This window comes from Eimeria tenella, genomic scaffold (genome assembly GCF_000499545.2).
Source record: "Eimeria tenella Houghton genomic scaffold, Eth_scaff19, whole genome shotgun sequence".
Taxonomy (NCBI): Eukaryota; Apicomplexa; class Conoidasida; order Eucoccidiorida; family Eimeriidae; genus Eimeria; species Eimeria tenella.
This window is the reverse complement of record NW_013541739.1, coordinates 335,576-352,788: the sequence shown is the minus strand read 5'-3', so window position 1 is coordinate 352,788 and position 17,213 is coordinate 335,576. Positions and strand designations below refer to the sequence as shown.

General features: G+C 52.7%; 4 protein-coding genes across 4 annotated transcripts; 3 read left to right on the top strand and 1 right to left on the bottom strand.

Moving 5' to 3' along the window:
* Nucleotides 1-291: 291 nt before the first annotated feature.
* ETH_00008000 (protein kinase, putative) lies at nt 292-2,368 on the top strand (the record flags this gene model as incomplete). The annotated part of the gene is made up of 4 exons (XM_013374083.1): nt 292-592; nt 1,072-1,279; nt 1,421-1,561; nt 1,882-2,368. 4 exons carry the CDS (start codon nt 292-294, stop codon nt 2,366-2,368), a joined length of 1,137 nt encoding a protein of 378 aa, XP_013229537.1.
* Nucleotides 2,369-3,377: 1,009 nt separating this feature from the next.
* On the bottom strand, nt 3,378-6,648 carry ETH_00007995 (uncharacterized protein; the record flags this gene model as incomplete). Its single annotated transcript, XM_013374082.1, has 5 exons — nt 3,378-4,171; nt 4,477-4,695; nt 4,921-5,041; nt 5,386-5,469; nt 6,076-6,648. The coding sequence occupies 5 exons, from the start codon at nt 6,646-6,648 to the stop codon at nt 3,378-3,380; spliced, it is 1,791 nt and encodes a 596-aa protein (XP_013229536.1).
* A 1,174-nt stretch (nt 6,649-7,822) lies between these two features.
* ETH_00007990 (uncharacterized protein) lies at nt 7,823-12,198 on the top strand (the record flags this gene model as incomplete). The annotated part of the gene is made up of 2 exons (XM_013374081.1): nt 7,823-10,388; nt 10,577-12,198. The coding sequence occupies 2 exons, from the start codon at nt 7,823-7,825 to the stop codon at nt 12,196-12,198; spliced, it is 4,188 nt and encodes a 1,395-aa protein (XP_013229535.1).
* A 1,611-nt stretch (nt 12,199-13,809) lies between these two features.
* On the top strand, nt 13,810-16,020 carry ETH_00007985 (microneme protein 7, putative; the record flags this gene model as incomplete). Its single annotated transcript, XM_013374080.1, has 8 exons — nt 13,810-13,831; nt 14,005-14,139; nt 14,305-14,430; nt 14,660-14,797; nt 14,949-15,209; nt 15,346-15,582; nt 15,783-15,848; nt 15,971-16,020. 8 exons carry the CDS (start codon nt 13,810-13,812, stop codon nt 16,018-16,020), a joined length of 1,035 nt encoding a protein of 344 aa, XP_013229534.1.
* Between the last annotated feature and the right edge of the window lie 1,193 nt (nt 16,021-17,213).

The window sequence follows — 17,213 nt, the reverse complement described above, 5'->3', positions numbered from 1 at the left end:
ATCACAGTTATATTGACGATATTAGAATGTGATTGCACCTACACGTGCATATGTGCGCATACATGAATTGTATGCAACTGTGTGCAAGCAGCATAAACACTCTTGAACTGTAGGCAGGAGAAGACGATCCATATACTTCCCATATCTTACCACGCCTACCCTGAGCGCTTAATCTGTGCATGGGAACACACATGCAGGCGGGCGAGCTTGTAAACACTGCATATGATTTGCTTGCTTTTGTAGGCTACCGGTAAATCTGTGGCTGTGAAGATCTACGAAGGCTTTCGCCAGATGGAGCGGGAGAAGCGCGCGCTGATAACTCGAGAGGTGCAGATAATGCGGAAGTTGCAGCACGAGAACATTGTCAAGTACGGGGGCAGCTTCAACGAAAGCCAGGCGCTGTACATAGTTATGCAGCACCTCAGCGGGGGCTCCCTCTACGGCCTCGTTCGCAGCAACCCCAAGGGCAAGCTCTCAGAGGCAAGCGCCCGCAAACTCTTTCTTGATGTCGCCAGGGGCGTCGCCTACCTCCACTCCCAAAGCGTTGTCCACAGGGACCTCAAGCTAGAGAACATGCTGCTGGATGATAGAGGTAGGAAGTATGCATTTTAGGCTTGGCGGTGGCACCCTGCACTCCTGCTTGCTTAGGCGTGTCTTTGCTTCTCTTTGCCAGTATCTCTCCTCTGCTGAGTCTTTGTCTCGACGTATCTCTCACTAATTCCCCACAGACTGACTTCGCCCTTGCGTCTGCGTCTTGCGTCTGTTTTTGTCCCTCTTCCACGTTATCTTCTCGCCTTCCTTTCTTCTTCACCACGAACATTCTCTTTAAGTGTTCCACATACGTCTATCTTACCCATTAATAACCGACAGACTCGCAGGAAGAGCACCTGAAGCCTCAAAAGCGGCCTACACAGCTAGCCACTAGCCATAGCTAGCCACCTAGTTAGCTAGTTAAGTGGTTTTCAAGCTGTTCAACTACCTGACTAAATGGAGCACGCAGCTGATGATAAAGCCAAAGGTGTAAGTACGCTGCCGTTGCTTCCGCTTTTGCTGTTAACACGGCTGTTTTAGGGCGAGTGCGTCTGATCGATTTTGGATTTGCAAGTTTGCTGAGGCCTGGGGTCAAGTGCCGTATGGCATGTGGGACTCCGTCGTATATGCCACCAGAAATATTAAAAAAGAAAGAATATGAGGGTCCCGCAGCTGATATGTGGTCTTTGGGGGTGGTGCTGTACGCCATGCTGCACGGCTGCTACCCCTTCAAAGGCCAGAAGCCCGAGTAAGTGTTCGCCACCTCATCCGGTGCACAGGAATTTCGAAGCCGTGGGAAGGGGCGATGGGGAAAAGGAAATAAGGCCAAAGAGGGGGGTAGGGCCGCTTAAAGTCGTACCAGCCTGGTTGTTTATGGTTTCCACTACAGAGAGCTTTACGCAAACATAGCAGCCGGAGAGTACGTGGTGTCTCAGTCCCTCAGCACTGAAGTGAAGGCGCTGCTGCAGGGCCTCTTGTTTTTAAACCCTGAGGGCAGACTCAAGGCGGAGCAAGTGCTATCCAGCCCCTGGTAATGCCTGCTGCCGTTGCTGCTGTTGCTGCTTGTGCTCCCGCTGCTCCTGGTGCCATTGTCCTGGCTTTTGCTACTGCTCATTATGCTTCCACTGCACACGTATGCACGTAAATAATCAACTGTATGCATGCCTCTATCCACGCTTTTGCCGCCCTTACTTCGAGTTTTTTCCTTTGTGTTCCTCTGTGCATCAATATCTCTCACTTCACATTTTCGGCTCGCCTGTGTGCATTTGTGTCTATATGTCTCTTTCAATTACTTTTGTTCCCGTCTCCTCTTCCAATGGCTTCCATAGTGTGTGATTTGTCTGTCTGCAGGCTAACGGCCCCCGCCGACTATGGGGTGGGCATTAGCCCCTCTCACTCTCGCAGTGACAGCAGCAGCAGCAGAACACCAAAACAACACGGAGGCGAGGGACACCCAGACCCTAAGGCTCCTAACAGTACCACCAGGGCATCGTCGCCCGCGGCGCAGCCCACATCACAGGGTCCTTGTCCGCCTTCAGCTGCTGCATGCTGTACGCAGCCACAAACAAGTCCACTGGCCAACAAACCGAAGCCTCAGCAAGATACGCTTCAGCCGCCCGACCACAATAAGCAGCAGCAGCAGCCCCAGCAACAGTCAAAGAACCGTCAACAGCACCAGCCTCCGTCACCGCAGCAACAGCAGCAGCAAGAGCAGCAGCAGCAATGTGGCTCTCAGCAGCCCTTGCCCGAGCCCAAACCGCATAGTCGCTTCCTCTCAAAGGTCTGTGAGATATTTGCGCCACCTGCGTCGCGGACGCAGCGGCCCCTGAAGCCTTAATGGGTGCCTGGCTGTATTCTAGCCTCTTTTTGTCTTTTTAACTATCACTCTTTGCAGTTTATCTCTCTTTTTGTCTGCTTTGGTCCCCCGTTGGCCTGAGTTCTTCTCGGTGTTCTTTTAGCGTATTCTTGTACACAGCACATCCGGATGGAATAGATAAATGCGACAAAACAGAGCACAGTCTGGTAGGGATAAAGCAGCCAAACGAATTGATACAAGGATAGAAACAGAGACAAAGAACTGAAAAGGGGTGCTTGCTGACAAAGAAATGTGAGCGCACTCAGAATCAGATGGAAACAGACATGACAGCTGAAAGAGGAGCAGCCTGCGCGACAGAAGAAAAAAGCAGAGAAGCAAAAGAGTGCAGCCACAAAAGGAATCAGAAAGAAGCAACTAGATGCGCAGCACCTCGTGCAGTGGCGATTTTCCAACGAGATGCACAGCGCCTCCTGCAGTTGCACTTCTGCGCATTGTGCCAGATAGAAAACGTGGAAAAGCACAGAAGCACAACTTCATGGAGACACATAAACCCTCAGTGCGCCTCAGCTAATCTCCACCCTCTAAACCCTAGATCTCGCACCTTTAGGCGGACAGCAGCTTCGATTTGGCTGCCAGAAACGCTCTTCTGGAGCACGCATTGTGGGGTTACACACACTAGGAAGAGGAAAGCTGGGTATGGAGAGAGCAGCCGCAGATGCAGGGACACTAATTTTGTAACTGCAACTATAATTAAATACAGTCAAACATGATATTTCCCAGGACAGGACGCCGAGCGGAGGCTCTCAATAAGATCGCGCCATCAGACAGAACCAGACACAGGGGCAACAAAGGGGCAGAAACCACGACACCGCTGAGAAGAAACACAAATTCAAAACGCAGATACAGGGACAAGGAGACAGACAGGGAACAAATAAGGTGTATTGAGAGGAAACATGATCAACGGCAGCAAGTGACATCCAACCCTACAATGCCAAAAATGCATTTGTACACAATATGTCTGAGAGGTGGTCTATGGCCTCTTCTGTGGAAATGGGAAATGCGCAGGCTGCTGGCCAGCTAGTTGTTGCGATGGCTGCAGCTGCTGCAGCGGCACTTGCTGCTGCTGCGGCTGCTGGAGCAGCTGTTGGGGCTGCATGGACAACTGTTGCGGTTGCATGGGCAACTGTTGCAGTAGCTGTTGCTGCTGCAGCAGATGTTGTTGCAACAAATCCTGCTGAGGGACAGGCAGTGGGCGAGCGAGGCCAGAGCCTTGTACCACTGATTCGCTTTGTGCCACTGCGGCTGCTGCTGCCTGTTGCTGCTGCAGCGGCTGCCCCGACAGTGTGGCTTGCTGCAGCAGCAGGGGAGCCCCTAGAAGCGTCCCCTGCTGAACCATTGGGAGGGCACGAACACTTGCAGTCACTGTACCAGGTTGCTGCTGTTGCTGAAACTGCTGTAGTCTTGGCTGCTCCCGTATATGCATTACTTGCGGGACTTGCTGCTGTGAATGGTGCTGCATATGTTGGGGCTGCATATGCTGCTGCTGCTGCAACTGCTGCTGTATTTGTTGTTGCTGCTGCTGTATTTGTTGCTGTTGTTGGTGCTGCTGTAATTGCTGTTGCTGCTGCTGTATTTGTTGTTGCTGTTGCTGCTGTATTTGCTGCTGCTGTTGCTGCTGTAGTTGTTGCTGCATTTGTTGTTGCTGCTGCTGTGCATTCTGCTGCTGCTGCTGCTGCTTCAGCGTTTGTTGATGTTTCCCATCTTGCTTACGCACTTCCTGTGCCGGCTGTGCCGTTCGCGCAGCAGCATTTGCTGCTAGAGTCCCTGGAGCAGTAATCACATGGACATACTGTATGTCGATTGTCTGTCGGTCATGTGACCAAGTCCATCTGAGAATTCGAAATTACTGGACAAGAAGGCAGAAACAACAAAAGCAAAAGAGGCAACCAAGGTCAGTAAAAAAGCGAGCGGTTCTGGACAGATGTAGTTCAAAAGCAGCTGATGTCGGCGAACAGGCTAGACCTCTATGTAACAGCACCAGCAGTAGGCGCAGCGGCAAAATCTGTTTCCGTAGTAAGGGCGAAGCAATACCCAGAAGGTACTTCAGAGACAAACGCTTGAATACTCACCAACTGCGGGGACAGGCCCAGGAGTGGCACAAGTAGCCGCTGTGGTTCCACCTGCTGTAGTACAACTAGCGCTCTGCGCAACAAGACCAGTGGCAGCAGCTCCCACAGCTGGCCCCGCAGCCGCTCGGTGCATCATATGTCGATCTGCTGCGTGTGATAGGTAGGAGAGAATCTGCGCAGAGTTCTTGCTGCCCACTGCAGCGGCAAGCTGTTGCAAATCTGAGCCGACGGCAGCAAAAACAAACACAAGAATGGGCAGTAGCCCAAATCCTGTTGCCGCAGCAGTCACGGTCTCTGAGAGCCACGCGTTCAATCGAGAGACCTGATGCAGCAGGCAAACGTGGGCCCGTCAAAAAGGATAGGTTTCACTAGCAGCAGTTACTGCTACAGTTGCTACTGCCTGTCTGCAGTGTCTCTGCCCCTGCAGTGTCTGACGCTATGTACCTTGTCCTGGAGTTCGCAGGGCATGGTGCAGGCGCTGCAGCTCCTCGTGGCTCCAAAAGTCCCTGTTGGCGTAGAACGCTTGCTGTTGGGCCTCAGTGGACCCTTCAGTCGGGCCTCCACGCTGTACATACACCGCATACGCAAGCATGAAATAAGCATGCAACGTGCTTGTGTACGGACGTCGGGGCCTAACAGGCACTGCTTTCTCCGTGCCTAGGACGACCACTGCACGCGTGCCATTGCTTCAAAGCTTGCTGCAGGTTCACTGGCAGCATCTCGTCAAGACAAAAACCGCCAGCACAGGCACCAATCTGGCAATAAGAAACACAATGGGTAGCATCCATAGTAGTAGCAACAGCAATGGAACCGGCAACACGAAGCCTATCATAAGGTACAGTGAAGCAGTTACAAAAGGAACCAAAGCGGTAGCATCAGTAATAAGAGCAACACCAGAATCACACTCACGTGCTGATCTGCCAGCATTGCGAGAAAAAGAAGGTTTTGCTGCAGGCGCTCAAAGTAGCAAAGCGCTTCCCCGTAGCGACCAACCTGCAAACAAAACGCACACGAGACCAAAACAGTTGCAGCGAAAGTACCGACAACGACAGCAACAGCAGCAGCAGCAGCATGAAGGGTCCGAAGGTGAACAGCTGCTGCGCGATGGACTCCTGAATCTGCGGCTGTTCACTCGCTTTTTTCACTTGCTCTGATTCGCTGGTGTCAGTTTCCATGTGCACCGAGCGCCGCATGTGAGTGCACACAAACATCCTGATGCATGTGTTTGCTGCAAGAACGATAATTAGAAGGCCTAGGGCATCGGACACACCCTTTTCCTGCTGCGCTAGCAGCTGCAGCGGCAGCTGCAGCAGCTGCATCTGCCGCGAGACGAGTGTGATGATCGGGACAAAAGCCCCAGGCAGCCGTGACCAGCAAGCAGCCAGAGCAGTAATGAGGAGCGAAGTAAGAGGAGGGAATAGACATAGATAGGAAACGCGAAGGTAAAACGTGGTAGAAGCAAGGAGCCACAACTTAACAGAGGCAAAAGGCGAGAGTCAAAGATGCGGGCGAAAACAAAAGGGACAACAAAAAGAGAAAAGAAAGGCACCAAGGTGGAAGAAAAGGGTGGTGAGAAAGTGGCAGCTCTCGTGCTCTCACCGTCATATTTTCATGAACTGCAAACAACATGTGCTCGTTTTCTTTAAGTTTGCTTTCTATAAGCCGGCTGACAGCGAAGACAGAGGCACACAAGTTGGCTGTCTCCATCTGTGCATCCGCCGCCTGCTGCTGCCGTCCCTCTTCTGTGCTCAAGTACGGATCGTAGCGATACGGAGGCTCAGGCCGCAGCTCTGGGGGCTCCCGTGAAAACGCAGCTCCCTGAAGTTGCTGCTGTTGCGAAGGCTGCTGCGGCTGCTGGGGTCTGTCGGGCGGTCTGGAGACTGGCTGCTGAGCTGTTCCTGTTGCTGCCGCTGTTGGTGCTGCTTCCGCCGCAGATGCTGCACGCGCTGCCTTGCTTGCCGCGGACAGCCTTGGAGACGTATCCCCTACTGCAGCAGCATGCTGTGTAACAGCAGCTGCTTCAGCAGGTGCTGCCTGAGCTCCAGTGTTGTCCGGACCATTCCTTGTTTGCTGTTGCTGCTGATCGCCTCTCTTCTCTGTTTCCTCATCGTGAGAGCCAACACCGTCAACCAGGGCATCGAAAAAAGCGTCAATATCTTCAGGAGTTGTCATCACTACGGGTAATATGCTGCTGCTGCTGGTGCGCAAGCTGGTACTGGTGTTGGTGTTGCTGCTCTTGTCGCTACCAGTGTAAAGGTTGTCACTGCTTTTGCTGTGCCTAATCGAGCAGAAGATTCTGCTGGTGTTAATGCGAATGCGCTCTTCCTTGGAAAGGATTCTTGGCTGAGCCGGGGATGCTGCTGTTGCTGCTGCTCATGCAACCGGAGCTGCTCCTAGCGTATGTGACGTTGTAGGCCTAGCGGCTACCCTTCTGGACCTTTTTCTTCGCTGTTTCTCGTGCTTGTTCGCCAGCTATTCCTGTCGCTGCCGCGGCTCATGCTGTCGCCGCTGGTGCTTGCGCCGCAACTGGAGTTCCTAGGGCTCCAGCCGCTGCGGCTAACCCAAAAAATGTGAGGAAACTGAGTGTAGATTTCTCGCAGCCTCTTTTTGCTGTTGCTCTTGTGAATGTTATAGTGCAGAAGGCAGGGGCCCCTTCTGCTGTTCTTGGCTGCTGAGGGTAGCAGTACGGCAGCAGCGGACAGCCCTGGCTAGGGGAAAAGCCATGAAGATTCTAGTTAAATGTGCAATCTACATATTGGCGTGGAGTGTTAAGGGATAAAGTTTCGGGCATGTGGCTCGATGGTGGTCTCCGCGAAAGCCCCAGCGGCCCCCTTACATTCGGCGCCAACTTTGTGGTTGACCTTGTCTGAGTAAAAGAGTAATCTGATAATGGTTGTAATTTTCTGAATATGTACTTTAATTGTCTTTCTAAGCACTTTTCAGAAGTGTTGAAGGCTGAGAAAGGTGCAGAAACGAACACGTGCCACGCCAACAACAACCCCACCGAAATGACCAGAGCGCATCCCACATCCAGAGCGCCTCTTTGCTCTTGGGATGTTTCCATTTTCTTCCCTTCGCATTTTACATCTTTGCCAAAGCCTAGAGCTCAAGTCCTCAGGCCTGCTTGCAGCTACACACAGGAGTAGGGCCCCTGGCGCTAGCCATCTGTCCAAAGAAGCGCAGCAGCAGCAGCAGCAGTGGCTTGAGATCTTGCAGTCACCACTAAGCATCTTCGCCGAGAGAGCGGGGGGTCTACGTTTGGCATCTCGTCGCCACGCTCTCGAAGAGCGCAGCCGCAGCACCAGCGAAGGCAGCAACACAAGCAGCGGCAACAGCAACCGTCGAGATGCCCGTCATACCGTGGGCTGCCTACGGGGATGGGATTCGCAAGGAAAGCGGAGAAGTAGACACCTGCTGCTTCACCGTTACGGCCCCGAAGCAGCATCCTTCGCCTCTTCTTGCCGCTGCGTGGCGCTCACCGGCGTTTTTGAGGGAGCGCCGCCACAAGCAGCAGCCCAAGCAGGATCTGCAGCAACCCCTAGTTAACAAGCTGCTTAGGGAGGCTCTCGAAGAATGCAGTGAGGATGAAGAAGACGCCGCAGCGAATAGCAGTGGCGTCAACAGCAGCGGCCAGTTGCCGACCCCCGTTGTTGTGCCTGCTATCTTCGGGAGGTACCCATACGATGGCTTTTCTGCCTCTGCTTCCGAGGTTCCATCAATTCTGCTGCGGTGCAAACGGGCAGAGGAGCAGCAGGAGGCGCTGCTGCTAGCAGCAGCAGCAGCGGTCTCCGCAGCAATGCAGCAGCAGTTACAGGGCATCTGCCGAATAGTGCGCACCCATGCAGCTGTAGGCACCCTGGAGCTGCAGCAGCCCCACAGCAGCAGTTGCAGCAGCACTACCAGCAGAAGGGACAACAGTAGCCTTTGCGAGTTTCTGCCTGTGGTCATAATGCATGTGGGAGCAGACGTCGAGGACCACCGGTTGGCTGTTCGGATGCTGCAACTGCAGTTGCAGCAACTCTCTAAGTGCTGCTGTGGGGGTCGCCGCAGTAGCCGCAGTAGTCGCGGCAGCAGCAGCGCTAGTAGCAAAGATGAATTGTTCCTCAGGCAAGTCGTGTTAAAGGCCAACAGTTGCACGAATGCGCAAACGGCCTTGCGTACAATGTACGGACAGCTCAAGGCGAGTAGCTGTTGCAGTACATGTATTGGCCGCAGCGGGAATGGAGGTAGGCCGGAGAAGGAAGTGGAAAGCGAAACAGGAGCAGTGGCAGAAGAGATTGCTGCTGATGCTGCGGCTGCTGCGGCTTGGGGTGAATTTGACGGCGTTTGGGCGCAACATCAACAGCTGCTACTGCTGCGGTGTCTTGAGGGGATGATAGGTGACGACAGCAACGCTGGCACAGGCCCAGCTCAGGCTACAGCAACTGAAGAGGATGAGGGGACTTACTGGGGCCACGACATCAGCAGCAGACTGGGGCAACTCTGGCAAAAGCAATTACAGCAACACAGCAGGGGCTTCTGCTGCATATCGCGCTGCAAGGGGGATGGATCCACGGTAAAAACACGCTCTCAGCACCTAGCCGCGGCTGGTAACAGCGACAGCAGTAGTGACGACAGCTCGTCTGAAGACGGTGGAGCCGACGACAGACCCGCCAGGGCTCAAGAAGACAGAAGCAGAAGCAACAGCAGCAATAACAGTGTACTAGTTGTTGTGTTGGAGGAGCTGGAGGCATTTGCCCCACGCGTCCTTTCTCAGGTGCTGCTGCTGGTGGCACTGCTACGGTCACAGCAGGGAATCCCTGTAGTGGTGTTAGCGTCGGCTGCTGCGTCTGCTATAGCAGTACAGCAGCTGCTGGAGCCTTCAACTTTGCGAATGCTGCAAATTGATGCTGCAGCTCTGCTGCGGCCGTCTGCAGTACACGACGCGCTCCTGCAGTTACTGCTGTGCTGCCCGGCGAGCACCCTGTTTGTCCTGCCAGCTGCAGCCATAGAAGAACTGCAGCAGCTGCTTCTAGACCAAGGAGCATCTGTGCTGCAGCTGCTGCGGCTAGTGCGCATGATGCTTTACAAGTTTTTCTCAGATCATCCCTTTTCTTTCTTTTCATTGGATGCTCGCGTCGCCGCTGCTGCACTCTGCAGCCCGAGCACCAGCAATACCAACATTGAAACCCGGAGCAGCAACAACAGAGGCAGCCGCATCATAGGCAGCAGCAAAGAGAGCACTTCATCAGCAGAAGGTGATGCTGACGGTGCATCTGGCGACCAATCCGCTGCAGCAAAGCTAGCAGCTCTTGAATGGCGGCTAGCCCTGTTGGCTGCTGCTGTACTCACGCCGCACCAGGAGGCAGTCCTACTGCAGCAAATAACTAAATTTCAGCACCTGCATGCGGAGTTGCGCACAACAGCCACAGCGAGACTAGAGTCGTCTTGTTGCAGCTCCTGGCGGGCGCAGCACCAGCAGCAGCAGCAGGACGGGTGCAACAAAACCCCAACGTGTGCACATATTGCACGGGCGTTGGGAATGCTACAGTACTGGTGGGACAGAGCGGGTGCATCAGCGGCAGCAGATCAGAAGCAGTCTTTAGACCGGCGGCGCGCTGCGCTGCAGCGAGAGTTGCTGCCGGTTGCAGCTCTGCAGGTCCTGGAGCGTCGCATAGCAGCAGGGTTGGGCATGCGGCTACTGGTTGTGCTGCAGCAACACGTGATGCAACAGCGCCAAGCTTTCGCCCTCAGTGCATCCGAAACTGCTGCTGTTTTTCAGAGCCTTGATAGTAGTAGCAGCACTCTTCCTGCAGTTAATCTGCTATTGCAGATACTAGGTGGCAGCGGCAGGACCCCTGGCTATCACGACTATTTGCTGCAGGGAAAGCAGCTGACTTCTGCTCCTGCAGCAGCTCACGTCGTTTCCCTGAGTGCGTTTTTTTGGGCATGTACTTGTGTGCAGCTTTGGGCCCTCATTTGAACATGAACCATGCATGCTTGCCTTGTGTAACTTATAAAGCTCGGTGCCACTGAGGATAGTACGTGTAAGTGATGCGTGAACACCTTGTGGCCTTTGTCGCTACGTGATGGCTGCTGTTTTGGTGCTGTGCTTATGCAGTCTGCGAGGAAGTGAAGCGGATAGCTGGGGCTTGCTGCCGTGTCGGGGGTCTCGTCACAACACTTGTCTCAGAAGCCCTAAATGCTGCTGCTACAAAGCGAAGGGTTGCCGCAGTCCCAAAGGCTCTGCTACTCGCGCTACAGCAGTTTTGCCGCCAAACAAAGAGGGAATGGGCCCTGCTCCTGCAGCTAGAAGCACGCATGCAGCACCACCGGCAGCAGCAGCGGGTACATGGGATAAACAAGGCTGCTGAACTCCATAGGATGATGAACAAACTCATGGAACTCCTGCAGCTGACATGTGACCAGCAGCAGCGACAGCAACAGTCTCAACAGTACGCGCCTTCTGCGTTCGTTTCTGGGCTAAAAAGACGCGCTAGAGCTATTCCATTATCTTCTACGGAGGGTCTTTGCAGCAGCAACAGTGACAGCGGCCTTTGCGGTCGTTTCCAAAGCTGGGCCAGGGAGTGCTTGTTGTATTGTCTGCTGCCACTATTGCAGTGGCACCCACTAGGTTGCGAATTAGGGGTGTGGTCGTTGTCTGTTGCTGCAGCAGAACAGCCGCAGTTCTTTGCTGCAGCCCTCGCAGCTCCCCGGTCTCCGACACATCGTGCAGAGGCAGGAGCGGCAGATACTCTCGCCCGCCTGCAGCCGCTGCGGCCTATTGAGGTGCTACAGGAGCTGGCATGTCTCAGTGGGAGTGCGTTGGAATATCACCAGCAAGCCGCAGTGCCAACGGCGGGGATGGGAGAGATCCAGCAGATGCACACCGCTCTTGATGATACAGGGCTTCTCTACCGCCGTATTGCCTTCAGCAGCCGACGCATTTCCTTGTGGTCGCTTTTTTGTCTTTTTTGCACCGACTTAGTTGGCGTTTATAAACAGAATTGGCTTCACTACCACAAGCAGCAAAAAAAGCAGCAACAGAAGTGTATTGCAGCAAAGGGCAAGGGGCGGAGGACTGAGAAAATTGCAAAGAAAGAGGGAGGCTCAAATGCAGGGCTCAGCGAAGAGGCTGACTCTGTGGAGAGAAAGGCGCTGGCTGTGCTGCAGCAGGATGCGGAAGTCTCATGCCCAGGTGGTGTTGCAGGTTCTAAGTCTTTGCTGCAGCACATTTTTCTGCGTTTTGGTGTTGCTCTTTGCTCGCTCGAGCACTTGGGACTTGTGAGACTTCCGGGAACAGGAGTGTCCGCGGATGACCTGCTGCTGCGCACGGCTGTAAACGCGCACGCAGCAGACACAGCACATGCAGACGCAGAAGACCACCTAGAACGGCTGATGGAAACCCGTGCATCAGAGGACCCAGACTCGGCAACTGAGGCAGCAGGGGATGACCCCAAAGAGCAGCAGTATCAACAGAAAGAGTGGGGGCAGCCCAATTTGGGACAAAAACCACGACTGCATAGGACTGTCATTGCCTCAGCGGACGCGTTTCAGCTGCAGCAGCAACTGCAGGGTCTCTGCCTGACACGATGCCTCTTCGGGAGTGTTTACTTCTCAGAACTCCAAGAGGAGGCAGATGATGCGAAAAGTCAGCAAGCCGACTCAAAGGGTGATCAGAAGCAGGAAGTCCCTCAGCAACAGCAGGAGCAGCGGCGGCAGCGGCGGAAGCAGACAGCATAACTCCATGTATAGTTTGCTCCTATTGATGTCCACAGCAATCGCAGTTATGTGTCGCTGTGTGGCGGACTTGCCACTAACATGCAGGCCGAGTATCTGCTTCCGCTTTCATCTGCTCTACAGCTTTTTGCTCAATTTAGGGTCTACCGCTTAATGCGAAAATTCAAGGCTTATGTATTGCAAACACTCCGCTTCATGTTCCAGTCGCTCCAATTCTAACTGAACAGGACGTGGGCAGGGCTTCAGCTGTCCCTGTATGGCGATGGAGTCAAATCGACGGCGAGCTGATTGCAGAGAACGCAGCTGAGACTCCAGCTGTACGCATGAGCCTTGCATCTATATTTACGACCCACTCCCTATGACCTAGGATCCGTTGTTCTGTGACACAGGAGCAGCATCAACACTGCCTCAGTGTGAAATGCTCACCGCTTGCGCCTCCCATTTGATGCAAGGCAACGCTAAAGACCCCTAGTGGCAGCTCAGGAAGTTACGGCAAAGGTTGCGAACGGGATGATACCCCAGTAGTCTTAACTGTAAACGTTGGATACTTGAGACAATACACAGCAGTTAAGCAGCACTGGAATGCATATACCCCGTACACAAATCAGGGGGTGGTCAGCCGGGATGCCTTTGCCGGCCTGGTCCTGCCCTCATGCGAGGACTAAGGTACATTTCTGGGGCATCGGCCCACAAAATACATCTTGTAGTCTTAATTATGGAAGAATTGGCCCTGCAGACGAGGAGTGCCTCCCCAACCACGTCATGGGAACACGGCACAATACTGCTGTCGATCTCGCTCACTGTGGAGTAGCTGCTGCAGCGGTTCCCTAAAACCATAGGATATAGCAACCAGTAATGCCTTAAAATTGCATACGCAAGTTGACGATGCTAGTGGTCACCCCTGTTGGGATATTAGTGGCTTTTGTAGGGAGACTCGCCGACCGTCCCTGTCTAATGGTCATCTTGCTAGAAAAGCTCACATGCTAATTAAAACTGAATACTCAATCAACAGAAGGAGTATCTGTTCATTAATGACTGGAGAAGGCTTGCTTTCGAGAGTGTGGACCAGACCACTGGCATGACTGAGCAGAGACACCTCTTTCGTACCCTGTCCTATATGAATAAGAATACTTGTCAATTAGAAACACTAAATTCTAGATGAACATGTCAAATGAGAACACTCGGAAAACAAACAGTGAAGTCCTTGCATGCAATTGCTCCCAAGGCTACATGATGCAAGTAGCCAGTGACACTGGCGGGTGGCCTGGTGCCGCGATGAGCGAAGGCTACCATTCCACAAGAGGCTCTCAAATGATAACTGTTTGAAGTCTATCATCATCATCTGATCTCCGTTTTCATGGGCCAAAAGCCCTTGTTTACCCCCGCATCTCTCTCCTAAGACTTAGAGGTGAAGCCTCTCTGGTTCAGTGCATCCCTTAGGTCAGAACAGCTGTGTCGTTGTAGCATTGATTCGATTCTGCGGTTTCGTTTTTCTGTATCCAGTAACATCTTTACTGGATAAAGTAGAGCCCGCTGTGGCCTTTGAACTGGCGCGTTGCGCCATCTGCAGTACGGTAGGGGTCCGGGTGACCTGGACCGCCGAGACTCGCAGCTATGGGAGGCAAAAGCAGCACTCGTGAGTCCTAAACGGCGTTTCGTCAAGCAGATCATGCAACTCATGCCAGTTTCAGAAGCGAGAGTTTTCTGCGCTGTTTTCTAGAATGGGGGCAAGTTGCCTGTCCTAATGGCCAGTAGGAATCCTGTTTTCACCTCTCCTGCTGCTCGAGGCTCATGTTTTATCCATTGCAGCGTGCGACGCCGGAGGGTATGATCACTGCTCGAGGGTTGAACACGCAGAGTCATGCCAAAGCGGAGACGGCTTCTGGTGTGCTTGCCAGAAAGGTTTCACTCCACAAGGCATAAACCTGAGCTCCACTTGCATCGGTGAGCCCTGCGCACAGCACTACTACAACGGAAATCTGGGGGTGGCTGTTAATGAAGAAGCACGAGCATGGAGGAAGAATTAGTGCGTACCTGGCACTGTACAACGCGCCGTCAGCTTGTTGTAACGGTCGTGCAAATCATTGTCTATTTGCTTTTGTCCCACAGATATAGACGAGTGCGCTCAGGGTCTCGATAATTGCAAGCAAAAGGGCGGCGATTGCGTGAACATTCCGGGCAGCTTTACTTGCGGTTGTGGACCGTACAGGCAAGAAAAGGACGGAGTTTGCATTGGTCAGCAGCATCACTCCACCTTATCAGAGCTAGCTATTGGCTTACCGTGTTGTGTGTTTTTCATCTTGCATGGCATGAGTCTTGTGCATATTGAGTGCAGTAGTGAGGACGTTTCTATCTAGACTACTTTGCAAAGTGTTTGTTTTTTATGACTAGGGTTGCTCGAGAGGGCTGTTTTGTTTGAAAATCAGCATGTGAACATGCTTGTGGTTGTGTGCTGCCTCTTCAGACATCAATGAATGCTCCACAAACAGGGGAAACTGTGATGAGAACAGCGACTGCATCAACCTTGATGGAGAAGAACAGCTGTGCAAATGCCACAAAGGCTGGACTGGCAATAACGATAAGCCCAACGTCGCCTGCAGAGGTTCGAGCCTCTAGAGACAATCTTCAGGCAACCTGCACGCCAGAATCACCTTATGTCGATAAGTCAGAGCTTATTTTCCTACTTTGCATGTGTTCGTTATCGGAATAGAGTTTTTCTGAGGAATGTGCCCTGTCTTGGAACGCTGCTTCAGATATCAATGAATGCAATGAGAACCCGTCTATCTGCCCATCTAACTCAGTCTGCACCAACCTTGCGGGATCATATAAGTGCGAGTGTAGTGCGGGATTCGAGCCCGACTCTTCCGGTAGTGGATGCGTGACGGAAGACTTCTGCGGCACGGGCAAGAATGACTGTGACACGGTATTTGCCGCATGCTCCTTGGTTCCTGGATCATTTAAGTGCGAATGCATCCAGGGATTTCGTGGAGCCGGGACAGTCAACACATGCGAGCGTAAGCAAACACCATTATTCATGTTTTTATTTGGTCTGTTCAACAGGAACGGGAGTTTTGGGTACTTTTTTAGAGAGTCGTTAGGCAAATGTAGCTTCAGTTCACCGCTTCGTCGGCCTGTTTTGATGTTGTGCAGCTTTGCCTGGCAACGAAGATCTGGCTTGCACAACTTTGGGGTTGACGTGCGGTGACTACAAGTACTGCACGAAGAGCACTACACAGGCAGGACTGTGGGAGTGCACAGATAAAGCGGCATCCGAACAGCTTGCAGTGTTCATTGCGAATGGCGCAACGAGCGATACACCATCATGGGTTTGGGCTGTCGTTGTTTTGTCTACGATTGCGCTAATACTCATTTCTGGAGGCGTATTGTGTGCGTTTTCACAGCTTGCCAGCGTCCCTTTCAACTGTTGTTTGTGGATGAGCACTTCGGCAGCACTGTCTGCGTCTGCAGCTTCACGAATTACTGTTTTAAGAACTTTCGGTGACCACAGAGCCCAAGATGCCAGTTGGGCAGACCTAACTTGAACAGTAAAGCAAGCGCCCACGATTCTCTGCATGTTTTGTCCTTAGGGTGCTTATACAAGCGTTTCATCAAAACCAGAGAGGACACCGAGGAGGACCTGCTGGCAGAACAGGGTGTGTATTTGCGGGCATGGTGCCAATAACCCTCATGAAGGAACGCTTTTTCACAACTGTTGAGCGGAGCACGCATGCTCAGTACTCTTTCTGGACACTTATGCCTGCGTGTCCGTGTGCAGACTTCGGAGAAGGCTACAGCTATGGTGCGACACAAGGGTATTACGCGTGATAAGATCACGAACTTCTGAATACACAACGTTCCCAGTTTGTTCGCTTGTCACGGGCGGCGCGTAGTGGAGCCCATTTTTCCGCTCTTACCTCAAGGTACTACGCAACAGACGAGCTCTGAGAAGTGTCAGGGGGGCAAAGACTACCTGCAGGATTGTTCTTCCTCAGTTTCACATGTTGCGCGAGGTTGTTAGCCTGAATGACAATGGAAGCTGATCACGATGGGCAGCAGCGCGCAGCAGCAAAGCAGTAAGGTCGTTTCGGCTGCCTGTCCTTGCTGCTGCTGTCAAAGAAATTACTGGGACACTCAGTAATTTTATATGGGAATTTCAGTTCATGAGAACAAGATCCACCTAGAGGTACTCATCAACCGTTCTCTTCTGAACACGTGTTGTCAACCCGCAGTGGTTCCACAGTGGCATTTAGTGCAATCGCGGAGATTTTTGTCTCTGAAGCGTTTGCCACCTTTTTCACTTACTCACATCAGTGGCCTTCAGGCCAATTTTTCAGGCGATTGGATTATACTCATGATTCATGTCTTGTGTATCCGGGAGCCACTTGGAATGCTAAACAATTACGCAAGAGTTGCTCAAGGCGCCACATCTGGCGGGATTACACGTGGGTGTAGCTTGCAGGCGGCTTTTGCCCAGCGCAGGAGAATTATTGTACAGTTGCAGGGAGCGTACAGTGTACTGCTTGTCTTCAAGGCCAACCGAGACAGGCACATAACACTGCAGATGCGGCATCCCTGTGCCTTGTTCTTGCAAGAGTTTTAACCACGCACTCGCATGCAACGGACGCGAACGAGGGAGCGGCAAAACATCTGCGCAGGCGCTTCAGCCAGCCCATCAAGCACGGCTGCCCAGCTGTTCCTGGAGAGAGAGGAAAAAATAACGCCGTCATCCGTCAGTTCCTGGTTTATTTTCCAGTTGTGAATAAGTGGAAGATGAGGTCAAGACGTTGTTAAGGCAGCCTTGAGACTATTAACCAACGCTGCTGTTGCATTTCTTCAGGGTCTCCGTCAATCCTCTGTGTGTGCCAACCACATCCTGCGCCTGTTCTCAAATACGTACGCTTGGGTTGCTCTTGCCAAATGCTCGAACACTCCGACGTAGCAGCATTTCCTTCAGCTCTACGACTTGTTTTAGTCTTCCCCATTTAATTGTATGACCGTCGCAGGGGTAGCAGCACAGA